General features: G+C 41.5%; 1 protein-coding gene across 6 annotated transcripts in view; it reads left to right on the top strand.

Annotated features, from left to right (window-relative positions):
* Window positions 1–13,166, top strand: part of SNX13 (sorting nexin 13) — a 112,803-nt gene that overhangs the window by 82,447 nt on the left and 17,190 nt on the right. For 4 of the 6 annotated variants that reach the window (XM_060248608.1, XM_060248611.1, XM_060248610.1 and 1 more), the window contains 4 exons: window positions 4,600–4,669; window positions 6,621–6,793; window positions 9,708–9,815; window positions 10,818–10,928. In XM_060248608.1, coding sequence (XP_060104591.1) covers window positions 4,600–4,669; window positions 6,621–6,793; window positions 9,708–9,815; window positions 10,818–10,928 — 462 coding nt within the window. The remainder of the gene's footprint in view (window positions 1–4,599; window positions 4,670–6,620; window positions 6,794–9,707; window positions 9,816–10,817; window positions 10,929–13,166) is intronic. The other 2 variants (XM_060248612.1, XM_060248609.1) reach the window with 1 other exon arrangement.

The following is a 13,166-nucleotide window of genomic DNA, read 5'->3' as shown; positions in this document are numbered from 1 at the left end:
GACCTTTTATTTTTTATAATTGTTTTATTCATATTATTTTATTGTGTTTTTAAAATCATTTTATTTTATATTGTAAGCAGCTTTGAGTTGCACTGGGAAGATGGCTTATAAATGTTTTAAATAAAACAGTAACTTCATTAAATAAAACAAAACTACCCGGTTTTCATAGCTGTATGTAATTTATTTTTGTCCCATCCTCCTCCAAGGAACTCAGGGTGGGGCTGCATGTTTTGCCCATTCTAATTTTATCGTCACAACAGCCCTGTGAGGTAGGTTAGGCTAAGAAAGAATGTCTAGAACCTTTATGGCAGATTGAGGATTTGAACCTTGATCTCTTAACACACCAGTCACTAAGTGACCACACTTGCACTGAAGGAGATCTTAGATGGTCAGGTTGAGCATTCAGGACTCATTCTTCAGGCTGTATTAGTTATGTTGTATGTCTGCTATGAAGCTAGCTTAGTTATTGAAAAAAATCAGCACATCAGTGAGATGGATATGTTAAACCTTTTAAATATGATCTATTTGTTTATTATGCGGAGGGTTTTTTTTCCATCTATGACTCTCCATTGCAGTCTCAAGCATTCTCACTCTGCATAGTTGGCCCTGCCCTTGGATGGTTTTTAAGAAGGGATTAGACACATTTCTTTATTTTATTTATTTATTTATTTATGATTTATTTTATTTTATATTGTAAGCAGCTTTGAGTTGCACCCACAAGTGGCTCAGGGCGGCTCCCAACAATTAGTAAGACATAAAATTAAACAAATATTTGAATATATAGAATTAAAACATTTAGAACAGTTAAAACCTTAAAACCATTAAACATTCCAAAACTATGTGAACAGGAGTTTGGCAAGCTACATTGAGTTTCTCATCTCAGCTAGGTGTAAGCTAGCCGGAAGAGGGTCGTCTTACAGGCCCTGCGGAACTGAACAAGGTCCCGCGGGGTCCTTACCTCCTCCGGCAGCTGATTCCACCATGTAGGGGCCATAACAGAGAAGGCTCTGTCTCTAGTGGTTTTTGAGCTGGCTTCTTTTGGCCCAGGGATAGCGAGAAGATTTTGGGTTCCCGATCTCAGCACTCTCTGGGGAACATGTGGGGAGAGACGGTCCTTCAGGTAGGCAGGTCCCAGGCCATATAGGGCTTTAAAGGTAATGACCAGCACCTTGTACCGAACTCGGTACATCACTGGAAGCCAGTGCAGGGTCCGAAGACCCGGCCGGATGTGTCCCCACTTTGGGAGACCCAATAACAGCCGGGCCACGGCATTCTGCACCAGCTGCAGTTTCTGAGTTCGGGACAGGGGCAGCCCCGTGTAGAGGGCATTGCAGTAGTCCAACCTCGTGACCGTAGCATGGATCACTGTTGCTAGGTCGTCGCGCTCCAGGAAGGGGGCCAACTGCCTTGCCCGCCTAAGATGAAAAAACGCGGACTTGGCAGTGGCTGCTATCTGAGCCTCCATCTTTAGAGAAGGCTCCAATAGTACCCCCAGGCTCTTGAACCTGTCCGCCGCCGTCAGCGGCGCACCGTCAAAAACTGGTAGGGGGATCCCCCCCCCCGGTCCCCGACGACTCAAGCAAAGGACCTCTGTCTTCGCAGGATTTAGTCTCAGTCCGCTCAGTCTGAGCCACTCAGCCACGGCCTGTAGTGCCCGATCCAGATTTTCCAGGGCGTAGACCGGTTGGCCGTCCATCAGCAGATAGAGCTGGGTGTCATCAGCATACTGGTGACACCCCAGCCCATACCTTCAGGCAATCTGGGCAAGGGGTCGCATATAGATGTTAAATAACATCGGGGAGAGAACCGCCCCTTGGGGCACACCACAATCGAGTGTGCACCTCCGGGATAGCTTCCCCCCCCCAATCGCGACCCTTTGTCCCCGACCATCAAGGAAAGAGGAAAGCCACTGTAAAGCCAACCCCTAAATCCCCACGTTGGCAAGGCAGCACGTCAGTAGCCAATGGTCGACCATATCGAACGCAGCCGATAGGTCCAACAGCATCAGCACCGCCGAGCCACCCCGATCCAGATGCCGTTGAAGGTCATCTACCAGGGCAACCAACACCGTCTCCGTCCCATGACCCGGGCGAAAGCTGGACTGAAATGGGTCAAGGACGGAAGCGTCCTCCAGGAAAGTCTGTAACTGCATCGCCACTGCCCTCTCAATAAGTTTGCCCAGAAAGGGCAAATTTGAGACCGGCCAATAATGTGCCAATTGGGCCGGGTCTAAAGATTTTTTTTTAGAAGGAGACGGACCACTGCCTCTTTGAGCGGCACTGGAAAATGCCCTTCCGTCAGGGATCTATTTATGATATCCTGTACAGGATATCTAACGTCCCTCTGGCAGGATTTAATAAGCCAAGAGGGGCATGGGTCCAATTTACAAGTTGTTGGGCGAGCAGATAAGAGAATCCTGTCAACTTCCTCCAGGCTCAAGGGGCTAAAACCATCCAGAGTATAATCCGAAGACAGGCTTGGGGCCTCGGTTTCACTAACTGTCTCAAAACTGGCAGGGGGGTCGGGGCGGAGTGACGTGATTTTATCCGCAAAAAATTTCGCAAAAGCCTCGCAGCCTATTTCCAATTCAATAGAATTTGGTCTGCCTTGCGGCAGCGTTGTAAGTCCTCGAATTGTATCGAACAGTTGTGCCGGGCGCGAAGTTGCGGACGCAATCTTAGCCGCAAAGAATGCTTTCTTTGTAGATTTGATTGCTATCTCATAGGCCTTCAAACTCTCTCTATAAGATGTTCGGGTCACTTCGTCTCGAGTACGCCGCCATTGCCTCTCCAGTCGTCTGAGTCCTCGCTTTAATTGCCGCAGCTCCCGGTTAAACCAGGGCGACGGCTTCAAGCTGGGGCGCAGAGGGCGCCTGGGTGCAATCACCTCGATGGCTCTGGAGAGTCCATCATTCCAGGACTCTACCAGATCATCCAGGGAATCGCCAGTGGGCCAGGTATCCCGTAGGGCCAATAGGAACCGTTCCGGGTCCATCAGGCTCCGCGGGTGAGCTAAAATACGCTCTCCGCCTAAACAGGTTTTGGGTGACACATCCATACGAGCCTTAAGGGCAAAGTGATCCGACCATGGCACTGCTTCCATTGCAATATCGTTCACTGATATTCCGACCGCAAAGACCAGGTCCAACATGTGTTCCGCCTGATGAGTGGGCGTTGTAACAACCTGGAAGAGTCCTAGCGTCGCCATAGATGACACCAGGTCCATCGCCTGGCTGGAGGCCGCATCGTCGGCATGGACATTGAAGTCACTCAAGACCAGAATCCTTGGGCACTCCAACGCCCAGCCCGCCGCGGCCTCCACCAGGGATGGTAAGGTGCCGGCCGGTGCGTTAGGCGGTCGGTACACCAGCCAGATCGCCAACCCCTCCCCAACATCCCACATCAGGCCAGCACATTCAATGCCCAGAATCTCTGGGGCCAGAAGTGCCCTAAAGGAGTAAGCCTCTCGTATGAGTATTGCCACCCCTCCCCCCGCCCGCTAGTCCGTGACTGGTGAAAGACCGAGTATCCCGGGGGGGTCATCTGGGAGAGAGCTACCGTCTCCCCCTCACGCACCCAGGTCTCGGTCACGCATGCCAGGTCCATATCCTGTTTGGACAGGAACTCCCGAAGGACAGAGGTCTTATTATTAATGGACCTGGCATTGCATAACACCAGTGACGGAGGCGAGTAATCCAACCTGGCCCTACTACCTGTCACCGTCGGGATGGGACGAAGGCTGGAAGGGGGTCGAGCACTAGTATGTCTCGATCTCCTTCCCTTATAATTCTGCCTAGTCCCACCGTCATATCTTCCCCTCCCCAGGAGTACTGGAATCCCCAGGCCAGTCATCTCCTGTTAATGTCCACCTAGTCCGATGGGATGGTTAAAGCTGCCCTCTCCTCCACCCCAATCCCTCCAGTCAATCTATCTAAACTAAAAACTAATCTGCCAATCAACTAAATAGCTATTTAACTAAAGCCCCACCCTAAATCTTCCCACAAATTATTAGCTAAAATTTAATTAGTTTAGTTCTAAAAGCTCATTAATTATAAAAACCCTCCCAATAAATATCCTTCACTAATTAATTTGCCACAAATCAGTTTTAGTTCCAAAAGCTCATTAATTATAAAAAACCCTCCCAATAAATTCTTCCCTAATTAACTTGCCACAATTCAAACTTTCAATTTAGCCAATAATCAACAATCTAATTTAAATAACCAATAAAACCACAATCAGTATTATCATTAAATTGGCAGTTTAGATCTGCTGGAGTGAGGGATTAGGACAGGGGGTGTAAACAGTTGAATAAAGTGTGATAATTTTTTTTTAAGCGCTGATGCCTATAAGGTGAATCTACTGACTGCTTGTGGGTATAATTAAATGGCTGATGTTGAGGGGCACTATTTTTCTGAATACTGGAAGCCTGGGACAAACATAGGGTTGATCATCACCTTTGTGCCCTGCTGGCTGGTTATGAAAGGCAACAGGCTTTTGGCAACAAAACTCCTGATAGGATGAGCCCCTTGGTCTGATAAACCAGTTCTTTTTATCTTGCTAATAAATGATAAAAGTTTTAAATGTGATTGTTTTCTTCCAGTCATTAGATGACCTTTCAAATGTGTCTTCTGATGAGTTTGTACAACTGCGTGCATGTATTTCAGATACCGGTGAGTTCACTACTGACACACATTCTGTTCTGTTATTTGGGCATTATCACTATATTTACATAGATATTGTACTTCAGTACCATTGTGGATCATTTACATCTGAATCTCTTTTCTTTATCCTATGACCTTTCATTCTTTGTGGTCTCTGCTTGCTTAGCACAGTTATTGGAATTAAACTCAGGAACAAAGAGCTGCTGAGTATTAAGCAAAGCCTAGCAGATTTTTTTGACTTAAAAAAAAGATTGACCCAATTACCATACCACAAATCACTTTTGAAATTTCCTTTTATTGGGGAGCACTGCTAATTAAGTAAAGCCAACTTAAATCCCCTCGGACTTACAGAAGTTGTTCCACAGTTCCTTTGATAATTTTGAATCTTTTTTGAGTTATTGAAATGCCACTTACTTGTACCTAAATGCCTTGAACACTGTTTAAGATTAAACTTTATTCTTCTAATTATAACATATTAATGTGTAATAATGTCACCAATGAATTTCATTAAGTTGCATGCATTCCATCAGAATTTTGTTTATTCACGTCTGACATTCATCTGGCATTTCCACCAAGCAAACATTTTCACTGTGTTGTGACCTGATTTATTTTCTAGTAACAAATTAAACAGCAGCTCTTAAAATCTATAAGGAAAGGTGTCCAAACATAAACAGTAATGGCAATTCTTTTTTATTTGTGACTTTGAAAGTTTTTTAGAGTTAAGTCATCACTGAACAGATCAGACCAGAATATATGTTGATACATGTTAGTAAAATCCAAGTTGTCTCATTTTCATTCAGGAATCCTTCTATTCTATCAGCAGTAATAATGACTGACATTTTAGTTCCATATGATAGGAAAAGCCACTCTTCATGGTCCTGAGGGCTTATACTCTAGGCAGTGGTCTAGACTCCAAAAGACATCTTCTGTTGCCCTGTCTGGGGTAAAAGCCCCATGGTTGATGGACCCCTTTACAAAAAATGAGTGGAAATCTTCATGTATTGTTCCACAATGCATTTCCATAATTCAGTTTTTTTGATCACATGAACATGTGAAGCTTCCTTATGCTGAATCATATCCTTGCTCTGTCAAGAATGGTGGCAGCAGCTCTCCAAGGTCTTCAATGGAGGTCTTTCACATCACCTATTATCATTTTTCTTTAAGAAGTAGAAGATGATATTGGATTTATATCCTGCCCTCTACTCCGAGTCTCAGAGCGGCTCACAATCTCCTTTATCTTCCTCCCCCACAACAGACACCCTGTGAGGTGGGTGGGGCTGAGAGGACTCTCACAGCAGCTGCCCTTTCAAGGACAACGTCTGCCAGAGCTATGGCTGACCCAAGGCCATTCCAGCAGGTGCAAGTGGAGGAGTTGGGGAATCAAACCCAGTTCTCCCAGATAAGAGTCCACACACTTAACCACTACACCAAACTGGCTCTCTGGAGATGGAGGTGTTTGAACCTAGCATCTTCTCCATATCAAGTGGATGCTCTTCCACTGAGTTGCAGTCCCCCCACCCGAAGGTCTGCTGGTGCATATACAATGCTGAAATTTCCAGTTTACCTAGCAGTGATGCATGTTCACACAGTTACTGATAGGATAGTCAATGGCAAATGTAGTCAGGTGTTTTGTGCTAATTAAACAAAGATGACAACTCAGCTTTTGAAAACAATTTTCTGTCATCTCACCATCAGTGAAGGTAATTGGCCCAAAGATGTATTCTCTGTTCCTTGAATGGAGTGTGCTAGATCTCAGGCATAGATAAATGTCTGCATCTGCAAAGGATTTCTCACAAACTGTACGGCAGTTCATTTTGTTCCTCGGTTTTTCTATCCATTTTGTCTCCAATTTTGTCATTTTTCAACATCTTTTCATTTCATGTCTCTTCTGCCCTTTCGTCTTCTCTTTTCTGTATCTCCTTTTTTTTTCTTTCCATTTTTCTTTGTTTCAAATTGCTAGTCTTTGCTGACTGTGACCCATATGCCATGGCAGGAGTTTGTAATGATCATGGCAAGACATATGCGCTGTATGCTATCACTGTTCGTCGTCGAACTCCAAATGGTGAAGAAGTGTGGAAAACATACCGTCGCTACAGTGATTTCCATGACTTCCACATGAGGATTACTGAACAGGTAATTATCATAGTTAAAAGGGTCGTATGGCTGGGTAGCTCTTTCCTGAATTTAATTTAGAAATGGGTGAGTCTCTTGGCCTGGACCAGGGGTGTTGAACTCATTCACTGTGAGGGCTGGATTTGATATAAATGAGACCTTGTCAGACGGGGCCATGTCAGGCCAGGCCATGTGTGTACCTATTTAAGACTATGTAGCAGAGATACAAACTTTATAAAGGACACAGATAAACACAATTAAAGATTTTTTTTAAAAAAACAACAACAACCTTAAAACATGCTTAAAACATTAGCACTCATTGGTCTTAAAGGTGCTTTCTTTGTATTTCTTCCATGGAATCCTGGGAACTGGGCAAAGGAAGCTCTGGCTCTTTCCTTCCTTCTCCAGGGGACCAGGAGGAGGAGGAGCCTCACAATAGAAGGAGGAGAGGCTTGGTTCAGTAGCTCCACTGTGTGATTGAAAGAGCCTGTCAAAGCAAGCTCTGCCTTACCCCCTTCCTCCCCAAGGGAGGAGCCTCAGCCAATGGAGAAAATAGAGACTTTGCTCTGTAGCTCCTGTGATTGAGAAAGCCTTGCAAAGCAAGCTGTTATAACAGAAGGAAGCAAGAGAGAAGGAGAAGAAAACAGTGGGCAGCCAGTTGCTCGGAGGCGTGATAGGAGCCCTCCGGGGGCCTGATTCGGCCCCTGGGCTCTATGTTTGACACCTCTGGCCTGGACTCACTGAAAATAAACTAGATCTGAATTTGCTATGAGTGAGCATATTACAAACTTTTTAAAGCTTTTTGTGGTTGTTTTCTTCATTATAAGGAAGATAATGAGGTCTTCCCAAACAACCTTCTTGCCAACTGCATTCCTAGTGGGGAAAATGCAAGGTGGTCTCCAGAGTTCATGAAGTTCCCACAGACAGACAGACATTTAGCAGCTTTGTGAGCTACAGAATTCCTGGGAATTGTACTTTTCCCAAGATTCCTTACTCAGGACCTGAAAAGCTCAAAGCTATATTTTGTAAGAGTCATGGCATCACAGTACTGCTGTAACCGCCCTGAGCCCGCTTCAGTGGGGTAGGGTGGGATATAAATTGAATGAAATAAATAAATAAATAACCCATGGGGGAAGGGGTACAAGAGTAGATGTTGTTGTTGCCCTCAGGTATGTTTCAGTGGAAAAGAGGAGGGGGGAGGGTTGATGCTAAGCAACACAGTAAGTAATATATACAGGGGCACCATGTATGATAGGCATAAATCTCTGCATGGTTCCCACATAGAGTGGTTCACCTCTAGCTGTAACACTTCTTGTCCCATAAACATCTTTCCCATCACATACTGATTTGCTGACATCTCACCAACCTTTCCAGTATACCTTAAGGGTTTTTTTTAAGAGTCACATTTGGCTCTGGAGCCATAGCTTGCAGGATCCTGGCTTAGTAATTAGATATGTAACTATCACATCACTGTATCTATGATTTATTGAATATTGTTGTTAAAATTTAGAGTTGGTTGTTATCAGTTCTGTTTTGCTTTTTTTTATTCCATTAACACACATAAATAAGAGAAAAATTAAGCAGGACATGTATTTCAGTTGAAGCCATATACTTAATATCATTTAATGATAATCCATTTCCCCCCCCCTATATATATATATATATATATATATATATATATATATATATATATGTATATATATATGTATATATATATATATATGTATGTATGTATGTATGTATGTAAAGTGCTGTAGAACTTCAGGTTTCCAGAATGCGTGGCAAAATTTATGTTCTGTCTATGGAGGTCCTGAATAGAATCTTCAATGCATATAACACTCCAGGAAAAAACGTGTATGTAGTAGAGGAACCTGCTATGAACTACAACTTCTTGGAGTTTGTGTAGCAAAATAGATATGTGAATCTGTAAGACATAATTAAACAGGATCTGGAGAAGAATTAATTAATTAATTTTTATTCCATTTGTATCCCACCCTCCTCACCTAGGCGGGCTCAGGGCAGCTCACATAGACATGCATGTGCATGAGTAAATCCAGTAATACATTAAAACCATAAACCATAGAATAATATAAAAACATAAAATATGTAAAATATTTCAGCTCTATAATCTTAGTTTCTGATTCTCTGTAAGTTTAGGGTTTGACAAACTTTCTAATATTTTTCCCCACAAAAATGGGAAAATAACCAAAACATATAAAGCAGATGGATGGAAATCTTCATCATGCCACTGTGATCACATCGTAGAAAGTAATTTAAGAAGTATGATGGGAGTAAGGTTTTATTATGACAACTAGAATTCTAGAAGCATTTTAAGGTAGATGCTGATAGAATTTAGTACAACCTTCCATTGATGTCAGGAGTGTGTATGGGTGGCATATGCAAATGAGTTGTGCCAATGAGCTCTGGCACCTCGTATTCTGTGAAATGACCCCTAGCTGAATCCATTGGTTTTGTGTAGAAATAACCTTTTTGTTGAATTTAACAAAAATTAGGAGCCCAAGTTAGAAATGTGCATTCTATTTGTTATTATCCATAGCTAATCTCAGTACTCACCTGAAACATGTCAAGCTAATCTATTAAATGAGGTTCAGCAATCTTTCCAGTCCTAGTGAGAGTTACCCGTGTTTTATTATGTCTGCACTAACATCAAACGTGATCGATTATGGTTTTCAAATTATTGAAATATTTATTTGAAACTCCAGTTAATAATTAATCTTGGTTATATCATGATTTATGCTGAGAAGGGAAGGAGGGATTTCCCACCACCACCACCACCGCATGTTTTAGCCGTGGCTATGAGGTTGGCAGTGTTACATCTTCACTGATCTAGGAATGGTAATTCAAGTTTGATGTGAATTTTAGGTACGGATATATTTAAACAGTTATTCTGCTGTGCCTTGTATTTTTTTCCTAGTTTGAAAACCTAGCAAGTATATTAAAGCTTCCTGGCAAAAAAACATTCAATAACATGGACAGGGAATTTTTAGAAAGAAGGAAGAAAGATTTAAATACATACTTGCAGGTATGTTCTCTCATTCACATTTTCTGTTTAATGCATGCATGTATTGTTCTTTGGAGCTTTTATTTGACCTCTTGAAATTATAAGAAATTGTTTAGTTATGGTCTATCAACATTGGTGTAGTGCAGGTATAACAAGGTGCTTTGACCATTCCTAGTCCAATCACTGTTAATAACTATTGTTCTAGTAAGTGTATTTCTGATACCACTGCTCCAGGTAGTTGGATTTTCAAGCCACATGAGAACTATGGGACAAAAAAATGTTCCGCAGTCACTGACCTTATTTGAGCTTTTATTTCTTGAGCTTCATAGTAAGAAGGAAAAATTATTCCGCTAAGTCTCAATGTTAATAAAGTTTTCTGTTGTTGAGCTGCCCATAATAAGGTATGCATTGTTTCCACTTTGTTCTCAGTAAACACCATAGATCATTATCTGCTCTGTATACAAATTGTTGGTTTTTTATAGGTTAGGGTAGAGAGCACTGGGGATGAGTTTATGGGACCAAGAAAGCAGCTGCCCAAAAAGGTTTGGGAACAACTTAGCTAATTGTTTAGTTTGTCTCAAGACCTAGTGGAAGAAATCACTTATCAGTCAAGGTATCTCCTTATCTCGAAGTGCTAGAAACACTCACAGTGAGTTCATTGTTGCATTCCAACCCAAGTAAGTACAATTTTCAGCAACTTCGTGATATATTACCATGAATGTCTGTTGATAACAAGGTCTTTTGTTTTCCTCCTACCATTGTAATAGTTAATGATTATGCTTCCACAGAACATGCTTTATATATCATGCTGTAATATTCTTTAAAATTAATGTACCTCTACAAATATTTTTAGTTCTAAAAAAGTTAAGCAGCTTGCATGGTTTCGGCATGAAAAAGAAATTTCTTTTACTACTGCAGCAGAAGCAAAACAGATTATAGTCTGAGTTGTGCTCTGTTTTACAGTTTCTGAATATTGACCTTCCTAACTGTTAGGTAAAATTACTTACATCTTTTATTTCTCAGCTTTTGCTAACTCCTGAAACGATGAAAGCTTCCCCAGGTTTAGCACACTGTGTATATGACTTTTTGGAGAATAAGGCCTACAATAAAGGAAAAGGAGATTTTGCTCGGAAGGTAAGAGATCATCCAGCATAGATCTTAGTGATGTAGATCTTAGTTGTGCATAATTAGTTGATGTAGTCCATTTTTATTTGCTGTATATATAAGAAAGCTCATGTACTGTAATTAATATTACACCAGGCATAATTGGTATAACAATACTGTATAGATAAGAATTTACATTTTTGAAATAGGAAGGTTAGTTTACTGGTGTGCTGGCTGAGTGACTTGGATCAGAGCTAGTAAACCAGCATGTTTGGTTAACTAATTCCCTGTGGATGACAGTTAACAAGGCTCTTATTGTATTGGCACTTATTGTCAAAGAAGCCAGACTTCCAGAATGAGTTCTTTGTAGTACAAAAGTATTATAAATTATTTATAATTTGTTGTCTATCCAAAAAGAATGTTATAATACTCCCTTCCTTTGTTTACCCTCAAATCCTTTGTCCATTTCCAGTGCTACATGCTTCATAATTGCCACTCTCCTGCGCAAAAGAAAAAATGCATGTTTCCCTCTAAGACTGCTTTTTTTTAAAAGGCTGTTTCACATCAAAGAATCTATGGCACTAAGCACCAAATTTACAAATGCAGCACTTTGTCAGAGCTGATCATTCACCAGTTGTGCTTGAAGTTGATACCTTTGCAGATTACACTGCATGGTTTATTCATTTTGCCTGAAGAATTCTCTTTTTTAGGTTAAGTACAGATTGCTGTGATAAATTTTTAAATTTTAAATTACCCAATTAAAGTGCATGTGTTGATATTCAGACTTCCATAACTGCTTGGAAACTGAACTGACTTCTTTATAAGATATTAATTTAACTATTCAGAACAAGTAGATTGTCTTTATTGTTCCTCAGTATTTGTTTTCCCCACTAATCTACATGTTGCTCCACAGTTTGTGGTTTGCTTGAGGTATGAGGTAATCTTTTCCCCAGAATTCCTTGCCACTAGTTTCTGACCTTTTCCTCAGAAACTAGTGGTCAAAATGCTTGAGAACACAAGAAGAGCCCTGTTGGAACAGTCCAGTGGTCCATCCTAGTCCAATGGTCTATCTTGTATCCCATGATGGCTAACTAGTTGCCCCAGAGGACCACCAAACAAAGCATAGAGGCCAAGGACTTCCTCTCATGTTGCTTTCTTTTGGATGGTTGTCTCGAGTAGACGGATACTATCCAGAGTAGCACGGATACTCTGCTGCATTAATTTGTCTAATCCCCTTTTCAAGACCTCTGTGATTGTGACTGTGTCCTCTGGCAATGAATTACACAATTTAATTATAGTTAACTATAGTATCTACAGTTTAATTACAGTTCTGGTGCCTCCACACAAACTGGAATTTGAAACCTTGTTTTGATCCCAGTTTGTGGGGAAGAAACAACTCTTAAGTGCCTACATTTTTGAACATCAGGTCAAATATGAGCTTCAATCAGAGCTTCTCATACTAGGATGATATCAGTCATGCTCTGTGTGCCAGGGGAAGAGGGGCAAGAGTGAATGAGAACAACATGCATCTCTGCCCATCCTGGTCAGAGGTTTGTTGTGACTTCTGAATGTGACCTGTGATTTCTCACTTGCAAGCACTCATACAGGCAAGATTACTGTGTAATAATGAAACATAGGAACAATCTTGGAAAACCCTTGGTTTTCACTTCCTCTCCTTGTGCTTGAGTAGAAAATTAAGGACTTCCAATGCTAGCCATAGTTCATTGCTTCCAAATCCTAAACTGTGGTTTGTTCCCTACCCTTCCAAATAAGAATGTCAGAATTTTATGTGGATAAAACAAAAATAATATCATTTGCATATTATGGGAGCATTAAATTTTCTATCCACATTTTGAAGAGAGGAAGCACACAAGCTCAAGGATTCCACAAGGATTCCACAAGCTCTTCATGAAGCTTTACAGTTGTGTGGAACTCCTGACAGAGAGAGGTGTATCTCTCTTGTTCTTATTTGCTGCCTTGTGTCTTGTCTCCCAGAAGTTCACTGCAAACTGTTTTTATTGTTTGGATTAGAGGTGTCAAACTCATTTGTTATGAGGGCTGAATCTGACATAAATGTTGCTTTCTTGAACTGGGCCATGCGTGCCATAAAATGTAACACGAGGTACCAGAGATAATAAACTTTATAAAGGTAATTTTAGATGTTGAATGGAAATAGCAGGTGAATGACAATAGCAGGCTTGATTGGATTAGTGTGATATGTAGAGGGGCAGTAGGCATGGAGATACCAGTGTTGGTAATGAGATAGAA

The sequence above is a fragment of the Heteronotia binoei genome, chromosome 10 (assembly GCF_032191835.1).
Source record: "Heteronotia binoei isolate CCM8104 ecotype False Entrance Well chromosome 10, APGP_CSIRO_Hbin_v1, whole genome shotgun sequence".
NCBI classification, from domain to species: Eukaryota; Metazoa; Chordata; class Lepidosauria; order Squamata; family Gekkonidae; genus Heteronotia; species Heteronotia binoei.
The sequence above is the reverse complement of the archived record's forward strand: the minus strand, read 5'-3'. Positions and strand labels throughout refer to the sequence as shown.